Raw genomic sequence first — 19,873 nt, 5'->3', positions numbered from 1 at the left:
TCATCTCAGTTAAAGGGCCTGGGTTTTAACTGATTAGCAAAGAATGTAACATACCTTGAACACAAATAAAAGAGTCACTAGTCGCCTACAAAGACAATAACAAAACAACTTCAGTTAAGTATGGGTGAGTGAAATCAACTGGTTTGCTGTCTCCTCTAAACTGGGCATGAATAACCCAGTTGGGTCACCTTCTGGAAGTCTCAGTAAAGTCAAAGAGCTGTACAAAGGCACAGACATTTTTCTCTTTAGGACCTAGAAAATGTCCAACTGAATAAATTCAGATACACGAGGGACTGCGAGCATTTCATTAGCATGGAGTAAACTCAGCATGTTACAAGTTACAAAACAGACAGCAATATCGGCCTAAGTTTGTCATTTTGAATAGAGCCTGTAGAATATGTCACATTATACCTCTGCACTGTGGTGAAAAAAAAGTGGCTGAACCAACTGCTGACAAAAGTTCAACAGAGCTCTTAAAAATGCAGCAGGCATGCTTGCAGCTGGTATGGAGAAAGAGCAGCCGAGAGCATGCTGCCACAGCACAATCACTGCTGCTTTATGCCCTATCCATAACCATTAAAATCCAAGGTCTTTTATTACTGTGGAATTTGAAGGATGCAAGTTATGACATGGAAACACACCCCCTTCTCTAGAAGCAAGACAGGGATTGCTTGTTTCTTTTATAGAAACCACTCTACATTCATTCTCCATATCACACAAGAAACTATGTTGAAGATTTCATGTTCGTACCTAATTTTAAAAAAAAATTAAAAATCCTGCATGTGCTTTTTCACAGAACATAGGCTTCCTTGACTACAAGCACATAAAACAGAGCTGCCTACCACAGAAATACAGCAGTTTCTGCCTCTTCCTCCCCAGTACAAAATTTCTGTAAACACAGAGCAGAGGAAGCCACAGACAATACATTAGTTAACCACTGTCCCTGTACAACAAGCCTAACATCTAGAATGTATCTTCCAGACACTATCAGCTCTATCATCAAAGAGAGGGAGACATCAAGCACTTCTCAGGCCACAGGTTCTGTCCCAATGAAGACAGAAGTACAAATTAACAGACACACTTCTGATTCTGAGGTCTGGCTTTGCAGGAGTTGATATGTGTTTCAGTGAGTAAGAGCCAAGGAATAACACCAGGGTAACACACACTGAAGTGCACACAGCGTGCAAAGTCTGGGTTCAGCATTCCTTTATTTAACAGTTCAGCTTCCCAATTTACAGATAGCTTCTTTTCAGCTGGTGGGGGGCAGGGAGCAGGGGAGGGGAAGGAGAGACTTCCCAGAAAAAAAAAAAACCCAGACAAATTTAATAAAAAGCGACTTACCAGCATCCATTGTTAGAATCATGACCCCACTTGTGTGTCCCAGGAAGCAGGAAGCCTTACCCATCCAGTGCATGCGAATGACTCAGAAGGACAGCATGGCTTTGTTTCAGCTTATATCTTCTGGCTCATTCACCCCTCCTCCCTTTCGTGGGATAAAAGTGCTGCCTGTGCCTGGCCATCCCCATTGGCTCAGCTAGGGGAACCTACCCATTTAGCACATTCAAGGTTCTGTGAGAGCCTAAACTGACTCACAGAGGATTTTTTATTTATCTTAAAAAAACACCAAACGCCAACAACGTTAAAAAACCAAAACCAAACCCAACACAAACACTTTCTTTCTGGGAGAATAAATCCTTCATTCTTTCCCTATCAGACACAAATTACACTGATGTTATTGCCATGAGGAGGAACAATTCCCTGCACTCTGAATTGAGAAGGTGGCAAGTCAGGGAGGACAGTCCCACAGTCTTCAGTAATCCCCAGTTCTGCTGCATTGTCTGTCCATGGGAATAAAGCCACACATCTTCTGTCAAAGCCTATGCCACCTAATCTTCAGCATAACCCAGTTTATCTTCAATGCAAATTGTATATAATCCCAAAATTGAGTATCTCCAGGTTTGCCAATGAGGATTTGCTCTTCCATTTTATTTTTAAGTATGTAGAACAGTAAAAGATTATTGTCTTACTGAAGACACACACCCAGACTCCCAGACTCTACAGGTTTAACTCTGCAGTGAGGAAAATTAAGTGATATTTTCTTAATCTCCAGGATTATCTAGGAGTAATAATTGGTACAATCTAGGCTCTGCCTGAAGAATTTGGAAAGCTGTTACAATCTGTTTGTGAGCCTCCTCTCTAGTGAGATAATAGTGTTTAAATAAGAAAAATCTATCTGATCAAAAGATATCACAACCCATTGTTAACTTTGATCAAACCACAGGACAGCTTAAAAAGTGCATTTGGGTGAGCAGCTGGAGGGGGAAAGGAATTTGTTTCTTTCTATATTGCAAAATCCTTAAGAACTTGCAGTCAGACCCCGAGAGGGAAGTGCTGTGTCTTGGCACCATAAACTGTCAACAGATTTGATATCTGTCCTTAGGGGCTCAGCAAGCACAGAAACACCGGTGCTCCTTGCCTCTGATAAGAGCTACCTTTTCTAAATAAAGCATGGACACATTGGGCTCCTGTCTCACCACATTACTCACCACCAGATAACCTAAGATTCATAACTCTGCGATACAACCACAAGTGTATTTTGGAAGTGTTGCTTGGGGTTGTTGAAATAAACAGAGTACTCTCTCTCCTGCCTCCTTCTGTTTTTAGAAAAGGTATCAGTTGCAAGTCACAAACACAGAGGTTTGTAGATGCTAGTGATGAAGTCAGAATCCACAATTCAAAGAAATCAGCAAAAGTATCACAACTGAATCATCCCTTCTCAGATTTCTTGACCTTCTCTCGCTTTGCAGTGTGGCTTTACACACCTGAGTCATTACACTTTGGGGGGGAAACACATTCCTAAGGTTGAAAATTTCTGATATTTTCTGTAGGTCACTGCAATAAAAGCTTTGGGAAGAAGCATGAGTAACCCAGATCCCAGAAACAAATAAGAAATCTTTCAGTGAATGGAAATCAGGGACAAATGACCCAGGTGGACAGGCTGCTCCTCAAAAGCCATACTACAGAAAGAAGTGCAGTGGCAGAACTGAACTGAATGGCTTCATCCAAAGTTTACAATTCTCAAATAGTCAGGACACTGTTTTGTTCATAAACAATAGCTAAGGACATTTGGCAACAGCCATGCAGAGGCCATGAGCAGAGGTACATGTTAACTTTTGGGATTGACATCAGGCATAGCTTCTTTCCTACCAATAATTATATCTGAAGAAAAATGCAGCAGTAAGGAAGACACTTTTGCACTCTTCCTATTCCACTCTTTTTCACCTGACATCTTCATTAAAAATTTCCAATGATCTAACTCAAATTCATGACAACAAAAATCAGTTTTGAAGATGCCTTCAAGAAATGCAGTCCCAAAGACTGGGAGGAACTTATGGAGAAAATAGTATAACACTTATCCTTACCAACAAGGTGGAAAGGGAAGAGCTGGTAGTGGGAAGAGTTTTAAGGACAATTAAAGACCTCGACTCTCTGCACAAGACACCAGGAAAATCCAACATTTACACTCCCATCCTCAGGGAAACTGAGAGTGACTAACACTGCCAGAGAATACCAGGCACTACAGGTCTTATGCCAAACAAATACATTTTAAGAAAAGCATTGTCATATGCTGTGTAAGAAGAAACCACTTTTGAGAGGATGACATTTCCTGTAATCTTGGCTTTTGCAAGAAGTCCAGTAACATCATCCTGAACAGTAAAATGCAGAAGTTCAAGCCAACTGTTTCCAAAACAACAACAACAAAAAAATCCCCAACTGCTGGGTCAGCAATGGATTGTGAGGTACTGCATGCACTGTTTTTTAAAATGGTGAAAGCATTAATAATTCAGTTTACAAAGCATTTAGAAAATGAAAACCATGAAAATTGAAACCACAGTAGAGAGGAACAATCTTACTGATATCCTAGAAAAAAGGGAAATACATATATTTGCCTTTATTTTCAGAAGGGAGAGGATGAAGTTTTCAGTCAGGCCAGCAAGAATGTTAACCTGAAGGGGACTGCTGCACGACACAGGATTTACAAAAGCTGGGCATCTCCAACGTTCCAGTTCTATTCTAGAAGGCAGAAATAAACCCACTCACTGTTTTTTCAAGCTATATTAGCCAGCAAGGGTTGGCTGTAATTTATGTAATTAAAAATACACCAGTATTAGAAGGAACACTATGTTTCTTCACATATAAGCAAGGCTGTTAAAGTGCCCAGCAAGACAGCACATGAACTTGCACATGAAGCCTTGGCTTTGTTGACACTGTGGAAGCTGTGAAATACAGACAGCACATGATAAATGGTATGCTGCTAGCAAAGTTAGCATACGATAAATTAAAACAACAAATGCCTGTCCATAAACTGTTTCTGTTGTAATGTTATGAAAAGAGGGTATAAGTGACTCATCTGATTGTGCACACTTCCCAGCCTCCAAAGTCAACTGGCCAGCCCTAGATGCAACTCCAGCAATGAAGTAGAAAGCTGGTCATGACCTCCAGAAATCACCAATTTTTTCCCATAATTTTTCAGTCAGATAATCTCAAGTCCATGTAATTGCTTAATGAATATATAAGGCAGTAACAGGTACAGTAAATACTGCAGAGAATTCCAAGATGCTGTGGAAAAACATGAACACATTCATCTGAAGACTATATGCAAAGAGCCCATGGCTTAGTTATCTGACATGGGCCAGCTATGTCACATCAAGTGTGTAACTTGCATTCTGTTAACAAACTCTAGTTCTGTCAATTCTCTACTAAAATAAACCTCTTTTTTGTTGATGATTTTTTAAAAATGCAGCAGAGCACTCATTCACATGGTCTAACAGCATCATCTTCTAAAGCTTACAACCATGTTATGACAGTATATACTAAGAAACAAGTTCAGCAAGAAATTCTCTGAAGGCTTGACTTGAGTCTTTGTTGAAAGAAGTTAAGTCCACATGACCCTTAAAAAAATTAAATTCCCATGACTGTTCATGTAATTTTAAGTATCTGCATTAGTCTTGCAAAAGCACACTACTTCTGCTCACCTTCATTAAATTATTCTCTGCATAGAAAGCATGCAGCTAATAACGGTGATGTGATGTGCTTGCTGTAACATTTTTGGAGGAAGCTTTGTTAATATGCTTTAATCCTGAATTGTCAAGATTCAGTTCATGTTTTCCATGATCATGCTCCAAGCTCAAATCTTCACTAATCAAGGTTAGGTTTTGTGTTTCTACTGCAAGGCCTTACAACTCTTCAGGCTTTCTAGCACATGCAAGAGTAAACACTGATCCCAGTCCCTCATTTTCCTTCTTTTTAAGTAAGATGTAAAAACCAACAGAAGATGATTTCATTCAAGCTTCCACTCTTTACACAGTGTTCTCCCAGACTCCAGAAGCTACGACAAGTTGCAAGGAAAACAGCTCTGGCATAATTCTGGAGAAACAGCTGAAATGGTGCCTTCCATACCCCTGAGAGAAAACTCAGGCTACATGTAGCAAAAGAAGTAATAGCATGACAGCTCTTGCCTGGCAGCACGACCAGAACTAGACATCAATTCTCCTTAAGGAATGTTACAATATAGATCATCTACAGATTAATTTTGCTGATTCAAAACCACTGAGACATTCCTGATCACATCCAAGAAATCACATCTCTCCAGCAACCAAAATTACACAACTCTCCAAAAGCAAGATTAATCCTGAACTTTACATAAATTTTTCAAGCTCTTCCTTAGTGGGACCACCAGAACCTGCTATGCACTTCCACACACAAAAAGGTCCCTTTTGTTCTTAGTTTGTGTTCAAATAGGGAAATGCTTTTCTATAGCTAAGAGCTGGAAAAAGTCCTGAATCCAATCTAAACTGCAAACATTTAATCAAAAGTCTGCAACATGAAAGTGCAGATCTGTAATTAATTAACATATTACATTTGAAGGATTTTACATGTTCTAGAATGGTTGAAGCTACTCTGTTATACAATATTTGGAAGAAGGAATAATAGAAAAGCTGGAACAGGAGGTCCATCTTAGCTGCCTGTTGTCTCCCAGTGAATTCTCAGAAGTTTCAGGAACTCTTACTGCTACTTCCTTTTTGAATAACATTTCTTCCCACAGCAGCATTGGCATCTCCTAGGTTTTTAAATACCAATCAGCTTTTCTGAAGGTCCTATGGGCTACTCTGGAGTCTTAACTATTATATCACTGCATTTTGTTATGGTACATATGCACTAGAAGGCACACACAGATCCTTTAAATGTTTGATACTAACGCCTCCAAAAAAAAAAAAAAAAAAAAAAGGAAAAAAGAAAAATGAACCAAACAACAACCCATAGAACCCGTAGTCCTTGGTTCAGATCTGTGTGTACTTTTCAGCAAAGGTTTACCTTAAATCCCAGCCATCCAGGCCTGACCCTGCAGGTGCAACTGCATCACCTTGTCCAGGTGTCTCACAGTCCAAAGGCAGTCCTCCTGCAAGAAACAAACACAACAAAGCATGGGTAAGAGCCACAATGCACCCCAGGCTGTGTCAGCCTTTCAGAGCCAGCAGGCAGAGGCACAGACTGATTGACTGCAAGGGCTGAGGCAGCTCAGAGCAGGCTGCTGCCTCGCCATTCACAGAGACAAGAACTGAGCTTCCCCTTAGCCACCCCACAGGAAGCCTTTATTGTTATATATTCAGTCTTTCTATAAGGTCAAGCAACACTGGAGAGAATAACAAAACCAGAAACATCTACCAAAATACTATTAACCTCAAAATCCTATATTCTAAACATCATTGGAAGCAACTGAAAGAGCCAATACTCTTTCTAGAACCAGAGCAACCAGGAGACAGACCCAAGACTTCTCCTAGTGTAGAGCACTTGACCTATCAAGCAGTTCTGCAAACAACACTGCCACAAGGCCTGATTTCTGATCCCACACCTTGAACCACAACTGGTTTTATTTTATTCTTTGGCAAATACAAAACACCTCTGGCTGTGCCTGTAACATTATTTGCCTGGCTGATTCAGCCCATGTGGATACTCATGGTAATTAAGCATTCAAGTTAGATTATTTCAAACTAGCTGAATTTTCTCAGCACTACACTGTCCTTAAAGATGCCAATCCCCTGAACATATAAAAACTTAAAATAACCAGCTGCTCTGGGCTTCTGTATTCTGTATTCTTCTCTGTTCTGTACCATATGCAGTTGCTTCTTTCCACAGAGAGTGAAGACTTCTCCAGTGCAGACCTGAACCACCTGAAGCAGTCTGTGCTGTTGCATAAATTATTGTCTCCCTCCTCTTTCAGCAGCTAAGTAAAATAACATTTTTACTCTTGCTCAGCTCAGGCTCAGCTCACCTGCATATGTTTAGGTGCCAAATATACTGTTTTCACTTTCTAAAGTGCTTCATTCAACTTCTTTTTTTCTTAATCTATTAGGAGGTACAAAATGAAGTCATGCTATCCTATGTGACTACAGCAACAACTTTCAAGAGCAGTCAGGTCACTGCTCTGCTTCCTGCAGCTGCTGAACATGTCAGACTCTAATAACAGCATCTAGAGAAGAGGTCAAAACAAAAATAATTCATTGAAAAGACAGATAAGACAGAAATTTTGCCTGAGTTGGGAGAAATTCTGATTTTGGAAGAGAAGCAGACCCCCAAACACAGACTGCCTTTGTATGTATAGGGACAGGTAAGGCAGCAAATCAATCTTGTCCCTAATGCTATATAACTGCTTCAACAAGGGAACTAAGACAGTTTTTAAGATCTACCCACATTTATCTCTGTATTTCAGGGAGGAAACTCACTTAAAATTCCAAGAATATGGTAAACCACATGCTATTGTTTTTGCATTCCCAGCTTCCATTCCCCTCAAATGAGCACTCCTGCACTTTAGAAGAGTAAATGAGTGGGCACTTCAGTGTGGTAGGAAGGTGAAGAAAAATGATGGTTAAAAGTGGATAGCTGGAAGAAAGATGAAGTTTTTCCACCATCACATAATTCTTGATTCCAAATTCCTTCTTGCTACTTAACCATAGGGTTGCCTGATTACTTCTGCTGTTCCTACTTTCTTCCTCTTTAAGTATCAGCATTTGAAAAAAAAACCCAAAAAAATCAAAACCAAAACAAAACAAAAAAAAAATCACAACCGAAAAAAAAAAAAAACCACCAAACCAAACAAAAAACCCCCAAACAATCAAAATAAAAAAAAAAAAAAAAACAAAAAACAGAAAATAAAGGATTTGAAATCCAGCTATCATTTTGGTCAACTACTTCAGAGACTTCCTGGAAGCAATTGTGAGGTGGGAAGAGGGAACATTTATAATGCACAGAACACATTAAACCCGGTGCACACTGCCACTGTCCCATTACTACATTTTATTAATTCCTCCCTTTTTTTGTCAATTTCCTCCTTTTTTTGGCAAATGCTACATTTGTATATTGGAACAAGAGAGCAGACTAGGGTGCTGCAGTTTTGAAGGCCTGCAGCTTTGAAGTCTACCCTTTTAAAGGAACCTTGAATAACTGGTGTGAGTTGAAATGTCTTGACAGAGTGGTTTGGGGTTTTTTTATAAATACATATATTTGTCTATGTCACTATGTGCTACAGATCTTTGATAGTGTCAGGAGTCTTATGAGAAGTTTTGGCAGGAACACAATACAAACAGAAGACCTAACAAATACAGAGCACCTATCAGGAAACATTTGAGATTGAAATCAAAATGTGAGGGTTGGCAATTAAATTCTAATCTTTTCAAGACTGACCTTGGCTGCAACTTTTTGCACTCTCTCTGCAGTTTATCTGAGAAATTCCTGGCAAGCCACTTGAACTGCACATCTGATAACGCCTGCATTTTGAGAGCTTAGAACAAAAGCAGGAAAAGACACTCCAAATACTAATTTTGCCATTTTCATGGACTCTTTATTATACAACAGATTCCAGAGTTAGTCAGTACATCATGAAGGAAAGAGACATGAAAATATCATTAGGATACTTCCTATTATGAACCAGAAAGAGGGGCTAGTGGGTAATCATCTCTGTTTAGCCACAGAGATCCATCATTTTTGATCCAAGAGAATAATCAAACTTACATTTCTTCTAGACAAATATTCTTCTAGGTGCAGAGAGCATCAACACTTGGACTGATTTAACACTTGACAGCTGAACCAAGAAAGAATGCCACCATGTGCAGCAGACAAATAGCTGCTCTGCAAGAATCTGCAGTGATCCATCAGGTTGTTTGCTGGGTTGGCTACAGGACACCTACACCACCTTCTTTTCTTCAACATAAGCCTCATAGTTCCTGAGCTCCTAATGCAGATCAGACTCTGGTGAGTTGCAGTGAAACAAATTGAGGTTGTGTGCCTCCAATCAGAAAAGGATAGGAAAAGGAAAGCAATTTTTAGGATGCTTTATTTCTTGTTTGATGACTTATAACACATCAGTTTTGCAAAGCCATCACCTTTTCAGGCTCTTGCCCAACCAAATGAAGCCTAACACCAGAGAGATGTTTTGATAAAGCCCCATTCTGCAAAACCCTGGTGCATTTTCATTTCTTACAGGAAAAAGCTTGGGAAAGAGGTAGAAGAGTGCAATAATTTTCCTTTGAAGCCAGGAATCCTCACAGAGAGTTCAATTAAACCAGTCTAGCAGCTCCTTCACACTATGTCAGGTGTAATCCTTCTTCATGCTCCAGAGGCATGTAACACTGCATACTGGGCAGCAGCCAGGTACAAAGAAGATTTTCAGACTGCTGGTTTTCCTTTTACTGTGTCTCCTTCCACTCCCACCTCACCAAAAAGAAAAGCCACAAAGATGTTTATCAGTCCAAGTTTCTTGAACACTCAGAATATCACTCAAAACCAGCAAAATTCCACTCTGTGCCTGCACTTACACCCTACATTGGTGCAAGCCTGTAAATCCTTAACATCCCATGTTATTTTATTTTTCTAAGGCATTTCAGAAGAACTCTACACAAGAGTAACGGGATACAGGCACTTCTGTTTGTAGTCAGTTCTCACAGAAAACACCCAAGAGCCCAAATCCACCCTAGTGGGGTATTTCCACCATCTTACTTAAATTGTCATTTGTGGTGCAGCCTGCCCCAGGCAGCAGGGCTCTCCTTCAGTGCCTTTCCCTCCCATTTCACATCACATAACACTGCTGGACTTCTGCTCTGGTGCCCCTGCCCAATGCTGTCTGCAGGAACAAACTGCTTCTGCACAGTCCAGACGTTTAAAGAAATTACTTATCTGCAGAACTGAAGAAGAGCTGCTGAGGAAAGAATCTCTGCAGGCACCATGACAGAATCATACTTGACTGTGCTTCCCTCAACCCCCAAAAGTGAAGCCACCCACCTGGAAGTCACCAGCTCAGTGTTCAGGAAGCTGACACCTACTCTAAAAATAATAGATGCATGTGCAATTCTCCCCCCATGCCCTTCAGAAGTACAGTGCACAAGATAAGGGTGAACCTGTAGATACCCTGGCATACAGAATTATGAACCAAAAAGTCCTGGCATTGCAGTGAAAGGTAAATGTTTGAGGTGCACACTGGAGCAACTGACTGTGCACATTCCTGCTGATACCACATCAAAGTACTTTTACTGATATTTGCCTTATATTTGCTAGGCAAGGAAAGTTAAAAGCAGGAAGCTCAAAAAACTCCTTTAGCCAAGAAAGTCACAGGACACTTCAATGTGAAGTTTTTTCCATAGTAACAGGCTACAGTTTCTCTTAGAATCTGGTTTCAAAGTTGATGAAATAGGATTCTGCAAGAAACTCTATACCACAGCACAGAAGCTCCCATCATACACTGACCTCTAGTGTAATAAAGACTCAAAACATCAGAAGTCTCTTTGAAGACTGAGAAAAATTATCTTTTTTTTCCCCAGCACTCAGAAGAATATTTTCATGCAATAAAACAGACTGAAGTCAGAAGGGCCTCCCCAGAATACTCTCAATTGTTTAAGAAAACTGGAGCATGGGTTAAAGAAGCTACAGAACTTAAATTGTTCAACAGATGTGAAGTTCCTGCTGTGTTTACATAAAGTAATTTACATCAAAGCTGTATTTAACTTCTTTGAACCCAGCTGAATTTAACACCTACGCATTCTGAATGTGCAGAATTGTTTCCTAACTACAGTTTTACACAGCTAAATTAAAAAACATTTAAAGTTGAAACACTCAGCTTGGGCAAGTCCTGTATCAGCTAGATCACAATTAGACCACCCCAGATTCTGCACAAGGCTCTCCAAGTGCCTGTGGACAGGGTGGCTGACTCAGATCTGCTTCCTGTAGCCAGCACTGAAGACATGGAGCTTGCTGGAAATGCAATACAGAAATCTGCATGAGTCCTCACTCCCTGAAGACACAGGGCTCACAGAGGTATGTGAGCGTGGCCCTGAGCCCAGGCAGACTGGGGTGAGAGAGGAGATGCTTGGTTTGGGTTAGCAGCTTTTTAAGAAGGTAAAAACACAACCTACCAACACTAAACAAAAAGGACAAACAAAAAAATAAGTTAGTTTCAAAAACTGTTTCAAACAAAAAAATGTTTTCCCCACAATTTTTAAGATTAAAGAATCTGCGCTTTTTATGATGTATTTTTTTATGAGCTAGCTAGTTTTATGACAAGAACTACTTAATTAGAGCATAGCCAATGCTAAGAGAACAGAACAATTGAAATGGATACCCAAATTATTTAGGCATGTATGCCACTTGTATGCCCCTTCTGCCCATTCCCTATGCACCTGCCTCTGGACAACAAATCCCAGAGATGCTTCCTTTACTTCAAACCACTTCTCTCACCTCCTTAAAAAGCAAGGAATCATCCAGAGGCTGTTTCCAAGTGAAGTGATATTTTCAACATGAGCAAGCTTTCCCAAGTCTGCCACATGTGGCTCTGTTGGAACAAGAGCTTTCACCTGCACTCCAGAGAAGGAGCTCTTACAAACTATCTTTTGAACAAGATGTTAAAAGCCTCAGAAATACTAAATTCAGAACGAGCTAAGCACAGCATGAAAGCAGCCATCATAATGTATGAATGAAGTGTTCAGAAGTCATCTCAGAGGCAAATGTTTGAAACTAAATTCAGATCAACCAGAGGAGGTCCTTTACATTTGCAGACCCAGACTTGAGTCTGTGAAGATAAACTAGGAAGTGAGGAGCAAATTGTTAATATTGGTTTCCAGCTGAGCATCAGAACTCAATAAACCTTTATCTGTAATAACAATATCTAAAAGATAGCCTTAAATTATTTAAAAACCCCACTACTTAATGATGTGTGCAAACCCACACAGTTTCAGAGCACATCTGAAATACCTGCAAGTCACTAGGAAGACAACTATTAATGCCTGCCACCTGTCCTCTGCACAGCAGTGAGCTTGTCACCACACCAGCACTTGAGTTCCACCTCAACCCCGGCTGTCACCTGGGTCCTGACTGGATTTTTGGATATCCTGCATGCTGCAGTCTAAAACTCTGCCTCTCTGTCAGAGCAAGGTGATAGCACCAAAGTACACAGGCTTTCATGAAGCACAGCACCCTTCCTGCAATTTGGGAATCACTCCAGGAGAACAAGGACTTCCAGCTTCTGGCCCACAATGCTGAAATCTTACCCACAAGAATTGCTTTTGTTTTCTTTATCACATTTATTTTATTAGCAAGAACTCTCACTGCAGCTATAGCAGGGAGACAAAACAGAAGCACTCAGGATTCACAGGGATATTGGTCACCAAGTTGGATCCCTTCAGGCAGAGTTATGGATAACATTCATGTTTTAATATGAGAGCTTCTGCTTTGAGCCACTTGGCCACACTCTGTCTGCAATACAAGGAAGCCAACTCAGCCACCTACTTACCTCACATGCAGCCCAAACATCACTCAAACAAGAAACTACATTGAGAAATCCCTTTAGTTTATTAGAAATCCCTTTAGAGTTTAGCTTTATGCTCAACTCTAATTTCTACCCAGAAAACAGTTTACCACCAACTAGGAAAGCACAATAGCACTCTCCCAGCTCCAAGGAAGGCAGAGCTGAGGCACGGAGCACACCAGAGCCCTGAATTAGTGACTGGAGAACTGTGTGAGCGAGCTCCAACAGCTTCACAACAGATCCTTCCCATTGTATTTGACAGAATGTGTCCTTCCAACTATTTTTTCTCTAAATTCTTGTGTTTAATTCAATGCATGTGGTGAGGGGAATGACTTTTAGAACAGTGATGTGCAGCAGCACACAGATGTTCCACATTTGTCATGTCACATGTTAGCCTTGTGGCTAACACCCAACCTTTAAAAGTCTAAAAAGCCTCCTACATAAAAATCCATATGATATGTTTGTTTCTAGAAGAACACCAGACAATATTTTAGATTGCTGGGGATAGGTTTCTCCAGTATTATCCTTCTTAAAAACAAAACAAAACAAACAAACAAACAAAAAAAGCCACCTGCAACAAGCTTTCTTTGATTCCAAGAAGTTATAAAACCTCAAATAAATAAAACAAAAAAACATAACCAGACATAGAAATTAAGTCAAGGGGTAGGCTGACAAGATTTGTCACAGCTAGAGGAAAGCCCTTCTAATTGAATTAACTGTAGTGTATTGTGCAAAGAAAATGCACATATGTTACATACAACCCCATCCAGAATATTTTTTGGCTAGCCCTTTTTCTAAAGAAACTTTAAAAAGACAGAAGCGACACAGACAGATTTATGACCAGCACAGAGCTCCAAAATCTTCACTCAGAAAAGTTTCTTCATTTCTTTCCTCCCAAATGAATTCTAACAGAAAAATAGAGCACAGAAATTGATGCCAGAACACATGACCTGAGCCCTCATACCCCTACTTTCAGCACTGCTTTCATAATGTACACAGCTCTGTGCATCCAGCAATTTGTGTGCCCAGGACTGGTGAAATGCTCCATTCTAAATTCTAATTAAACTATTAGGCCACTGATAATGTATCACCTGCAGATTGGGTGAGTTATCAAGCAGCTGTGACCAACTGATTTTTTTACCAAATTGGCAGTACAATACCATGCAATGATTTGTTTCAGGCACTAACTCCAGATCTATCTTTACTAAAGGGCAGTAGTCCTTATACAGAAATGTGCTGTAGTTGACAGATTGACCTGTACAAAAATCACATTTCTACAGGAAAGTTAGCTCGAGTTAATTATGAATTCCCCTTGGAATGCACCCAGCTTACACCTGAAAATCTACAGTTATGACCAGTTCAGTATGTTTGGATTTTGGCATACACTAGAAAGCTTCTATTAATAGGAAGCACCCACTAGAAAGCAACTATTAATTCATACATCAGTATTTGCAAACAAACAAATTCAAGAATAATAATTCTAAAGCCACTTCCTGCCAGTTACTGCAATTGACAGACTGTGGTCAGCACCCTGTATAACACAGAGAGGTTTCAGTTTCCTGCTGACAGAAGCTTGTGTGACCTTGGCAAAGTCACCAGGGTTGGTCTGTGGCTCCATGGCAATCCCAGCCAGCTGCTGGCTGCCAGATTCCCACTCCTTTCCCTTCCCTGCTCCACAACATTTGACCCTGCACTGACTCATTTCAGACCAGCAACCATAAAAATAATTCAATTGCTCTCGTAGGTATCCAACACGGATGAGTCAGTGCGGGGTCAGGAGAGCAGAGCGGGGCCGGGGGGGAGCTGGCACATGGGGGTGAGACGGTGGCAGCCAGCCCCAGAACCCAGCTCCCAGGCCATCATTCAAGATAAAGGGAGCTCTTCAATTTCACAGGGGTCTGGTGAGCATAAATAACAAAAGGTTAAAAAAGCACTGAGATTCATATTAACTCACTGGAGCAATTTTTTAGATTATTTGTCTAAGGAAGGGATTTTTTTTTTTCTACAGAACACCCATTTTGGTGTAAGTCTTTGTCTTCCACCACTCAAACTTCTAATCTCTGTAGGGACTTTGAGTCAGAGACTTAGTGAAGTAAAATAAAGCCTACAGAGGGATCCATGCTGATGCAGAGACTCCAGGACAGGTCTGTTTTGCAGGAAGCTCCAGTACAAGGGATGTAAAAGGGAAAAGGCACAGAAGGGGCTTTCCATACAGGATCACCATGTGCTGCTGTTTCTTTGTGTGATTCCTTCTGTATCTGGGTGTGGAGCATTGCACAGATTTATCTGAACAAGTACAAATCCCTGTATCAGAAGTATGCACAGAGCTTTATCTCAACTGGACAAACACCTAGCACAACAAACAAACAAACAAACAAAGAAAAGATAAGACAGTCTTGAGGCTGTCCCCTAGATAAGGTGTCCCCAAAAGAAGGAACTCGTTTCTCCTCTCTCAAAAAATGGAGGAGACACGATCCACTCTCAGAGCACCCCAGAAGGAAGCTGCAGTTTCCTGTAACCTCCAGAGGGCTGGCTGTATCTCTGTGGCTCTTTGGGGCTGGCTGTCCCAAAGAGCAGGCAGGACAAGCCATTAGGATGAAGTTCATCACCTCCATGTATGGCACCCCAGCTATCTCTCTGCTCCGACACCCATGTTCTGGGGAGCATTTCCTTCTAGTGCAACTGTTGTATTCTTCCTACTGCTTCTGTTGGCACAGCTGGCTTAGGGGAAGAATTAGATGGGATAAATGGGATCAGAACAGAAATGTGTTAATAATACCAAAGCAGAACAAAAAAGGTCACAGCAATGCTCACTTTATTATCACAATTAGAATACAGCAGAGAGAAAGCATTTAGCAACATATGCTATCTAGCAGAACAAGTAGCAAAAAGCTCACTGAACATTTCAAGGTTATTTTGAATGGATTACTAAAGTGACCTGCTGGAAACACAGCTATATGGGTAAAGAAATTCAGCACATATCTAACAATAAGTTTATTTCTTAAGGCATACTTTGTACAACTTTGCCATGTATCACATCACACATACTTTAAACAATTCAGCATTAACATTTACCCCTCTGCAAAACCTTAAGTAGCCTCTGGAGCCTTTAGTCTCCTTGTTTATTTTATGAAATCACATCACAAATAATCCAGTCTTATTCATGAGCAAAGTTGGGGAATTCTTCTCACTTAGTAGCCTACATAATTATGGTAGAGATTATCTTGGCCTGGGGGTTCGCATAGTTCCTTGCTAACTGTCTCTGCTGTTAAAAAGTTTACATTGCTTAACAGTTTATTTATGGACTTAGGTTCCTTTGGTTTAAGATAACTGTCTCAAATTCTAACCAAAGCCTTAGATCAGAGCAATTCTGTGGTGCACTTCATTGTAGCCAAGAGCAGTCTTGTGAGTCAGTAATACAGCTCTGAATGCTGTATGTAGAATACAATAGTTGGATTCACTGGAAGCAATGACATTACCATTCAATTTGCCGGTTTTGCATAAACCTGTTCAGAAGATACCTATGCTGTTGGCAGGGTAGTGAATAAACAGTGGGGAGAAAAGGCAAGCATGACATGCAGATCTTGTAAAGGAAAATTATGTTTGTTTATTACAGCACAAGAAGCACTTATGGTAAGGTTTCACATTTTCAGAGTGAAATAGTCTGTGCTGACAAATTCAGTTTGGAAAACAGAACCATAAGTACCATAAGTCAGAACACCAGGAAGGCTGGAAGAGCCACAGCTTGATTTGCATATTTAGTTGTTAGCAGCAAGAAGCTTCCAGCAGAACAAGTGACAGAAGAACATCTTTGCCTCATGTAACTCCTGGGAAAGCTGATTCTCACAGCACGTTTGCTGTGATCCCCACCTGGAGCCTTATCACTGCTGGCAAGCTCAGCCAGCACTCCTCTCCTCCACCACACAGCTGGGAAGGCATCCCAGCATCCCAGCAAGCACAGCCCTCCCTGCTCCACAGCCCTGGGAAACTGCAGGGCAGGGACACAGGGCAGGGACACAGGGCAGGGACACCCGCTCATCCTGCCCTGCACAGGGCTGTCCTCTTGCTTTTCCCCAGCCCCACGGAAATCCCTAACCTGTCTGTCTAGGGCAGAAGTTCAGTCAGCCAGCAGCAGGCAAGCGCTTTCTCGGAAACATACCCAACGGATACATTTTATTTCTTTTTTTAAATTGAGTTTTACACAACTATGTTTCACTCCAAATGAAGAGGGAGGTGTTTTTAAGGCCAGTAATGAGTCACTGAAAAGCTAAACACAGTGTAAAAAGGCTGTAAGACAGGTAAGTTGCTGTGGTAATGCAAAAATTAACCATTTGCATCACCGTTGAAATGCATCAAAATTCAAATGAATTTCCCTACTTAGAAGTAAAAAAAGAGCAGGAAAAAAAAATTCCCTAAAAAGCCTGACCCTCACAGCCCAATACAAACAGATTAAAATTTCAGGGTTTACAGCACATCTAGGAATCAACTCTTGTCTTCAGTGTCTTCCTTGCAGTCTAGAGAGTGCGTGCTGTAAAACACCCACTCCGTGTATCAGCCCAGTGGCAGACCCAAGTGGGCTGTGGTTCTGTTATCTCAGAGACTTCTAAGCTGCACTTACAGCTCTGCTCAGCCAGGCCTTGTTAGAAACTGGGGCTGTGCTATTTGCACTCCTCCTGAGAGAGTAACCTCTGACACGGGCCAGTGTGCAAGCAACAGCCTGGCAATCTGTCCTGACAGAGTGCCCCGGGACAGGAACAGCAGCCAGAAACACAGACTATAGTTAGAGCTTCAGTCTTGAGTTCAGAGGGCAAATTACATTGCTTGAGCCCTCACAGGCACACTCACTCCTTAATCTGCAGCTTGAATTCCTTCTACATATCAATTAGATATACCAGAATTAAAGCCAAGCACTAGCTGCATGAACTAGCTCATCCCACAAATCCAGGTTTTTTTGGTTTTTTTTTAAAGTGCTGCAATTCCTACATGTTCTGGGCAGTATGAGAGTGGTATCCCAGTGATAAACAGTCCAGGTTTCACCCAGATCCCTGTACACACCTGACTGTACATTGAAGTAACTTCAGCAAAGTTGACTAAGATACACCTGGCAAACAGAAGATTCCTTTTATACCTGTAAAGCAGCTGCCATGAACTCAAGTCACAGTCATCCATCCTAACACACCCTGAATGTCTAATGAGACTTGCAGCCAATTGCCTGCTCAGCTGTTTATCTGAGCAAGAACAATTGCAACTTTCAAAATCTTCCCACAACGCCCTAGAAAAGGAGCACAACTGTAATTAAATAAGTGGCAATTTTAGCCAAAATGAAATATGATCTTAGGTTTAAAGGTTTCAATATTTAATAGTTCCTTAACTAAAATGTGACATCAGAGATGGTTCCATTACAATGCCTCTCTTAGCTCCTTTGGCAGGGGCATCAGTTATGTAGGACATCTTCTGAAAGGGCTGCAAAACCAAATTATAATGTTCTCAGTCTTGTTCAGTAGCAACACTCATGAAAGCAATATTTTACTAGCATGTAAACCAATGTCTCCTGCCAACCTAATAGTGCTATGGAGCAGATTTCCACACACACTTATTAGATTGTCTCCCAAGTCCTCAAAATGGATTTTTGAAACATTTCTTCAGACTCAGAGACATTTGCATGTTCTGACTTCATAACAATAGCAGTTTTTTCCTTTAGAACACACATTTCATTATGCAGATTACAATTCTTAACCACCCCTTCAAAAAAACCACATACATTCAATAACTCATTGTTACAAGATAAAATTTATTTGATTTTCTTAGATTACCTGCTTTCTCTGACTCATTTTCCTGCCATGTTATCTCCTTATTGTAATTTAATTCTATGGCATTCCTAGTACATAAGTTTCAGGGTTAACACCAAGCACTGAGGTCTAGAGAGTCATTCCTTCAAGCCAGTCTGTTCTCCTCCAAAACAAATCAATTTCACATCAATTTTGATACTTTACTGTCTCCCTGAAATACATGAGAAATACTGAAAATCAGATGCATCAATTAATGTTTAGAATGTTTACAAACACGATCTGGAGCACATTTTAAGTAAGGAACTGCTCAGTTTCCACTCAAATTAGTTACTCCAAAGCCATTAGCAGCATGAAGCATTCATTGCCTCAAAGATGCTGAACTTTCACATGCCAAGAAGTGGAGTGATCACAACTGTTTCCTACAGCACCACAGAGGAACAGGGTTGCTGCATTCAAGGACAGAGACAAGAGCTGACCGCAGAGTCACCTCTGAAACTCCAGTTCATCACAAAAACCACTTACAGTTTTGAACTTGCCAGCATTTATCCAAACACAGACAGGTGTCCATTTCTGCAGTTCAAGAATGAAGGGGAGGGAAATCTTTTAAAAAGACAGCTCTGCATATAATAATTGTACAGTCTTGAACATCAAGTGCTTCAGATTAGTCTGCTCTCAAAAAAAAAATAATCTGCTTTCAAAACTCTCAAAAAGAGTTTTGCTGGAGTTTTTTTTTAACCCCCATTGGGTCTTTACCTACAGAGACAAAATTTGTTGAGACAATAGTATTCACATCAGTCATGCCCTCCTTCCAAACTCACACTGCTTCCCCACTCTGGCAAAATGATTGAGTGGTAAAAAAAAAAAAAAAAAAAAAAAAAAAGGCACATTAAAATATGGCCAGAAAAGAAAGATCCTGCCAATATGGCTAAAGGAGAAGATTTAGTGAGGTCATGCAAAGGTTGAAGTGCTAAATGAGAATGTAAGCTGTGCAGACTCATAATAAAAAAGTTGTCCCTTAAAACATACCAGCCCTTTCCCTAAAGCTAGTAAGAGGTCACATAATTTTTTCCACAGGCATCTCTCCTGGTCAGGTTATTATGCATAATCCTAAAATGCACCAGCACATCATCCAGCTCCAATATAAAACAAGTTACCTCAGCTGGTGGTACTACCTGGATCAACTGGATGTGGCTGGTGTCTGGCAATGAAGTCTTTGGAGCAAGTTAAGGAGGAA

The 19,873-nt window shown here is 40.7% G+C and overlaps 1 protein-coding gene across 8 annotated transcripts in view; it reads right to left on the bottom strand.

Annotated features, from left to right (window-relative positions):
- SVIL (supervillin) overlaps nucleotides 1-19,873 on the bottom strand; it is a gene marked incomplete at its 5' end in the record, with an annotated part of 133,447 nt that overhangs the window by 98,710 nt on the left and 14,864 nt on the right. For 6 of the 8 annotated variants that reach the window (XM_084207181.1, XM_084207186.1, XM_084207185.1 and 3 more), the window contains one exon: nucleotides 1,342-1,413. In XM_084207181.1, the coding sequence (XP_084063307.1) occupies nucleotides 1,342-1,405 (64 nt within the window). Of the gene's footprint in view, nucleotides 1-1,341; nucleotides 1,415-6,375; nucleotides 6,461-19,873 lie in introns of those variants that run through there. The other 2 variants (XM_084207189.1, XM_084207183.1) reach the window with 2 other exon arrangements.

The sequence above is a fragment of the Fringilla coelebs genome, assembly GCF_963513975.1.
Source record: "Fringilla coelebs genome assembly, chromosome: 1".
In the NCBI taxonomy this organism is placed as follows: Eukaryota; Metazoa; Chordata; class Aves; order Passeriformes; family Fringillidae; genus Fringilla; species Fringilla coelebs.
Note: the sequence above shows the minus strand (reverse complement) of the source record. Positions and strands in the feature narration are given on the sequence as shown.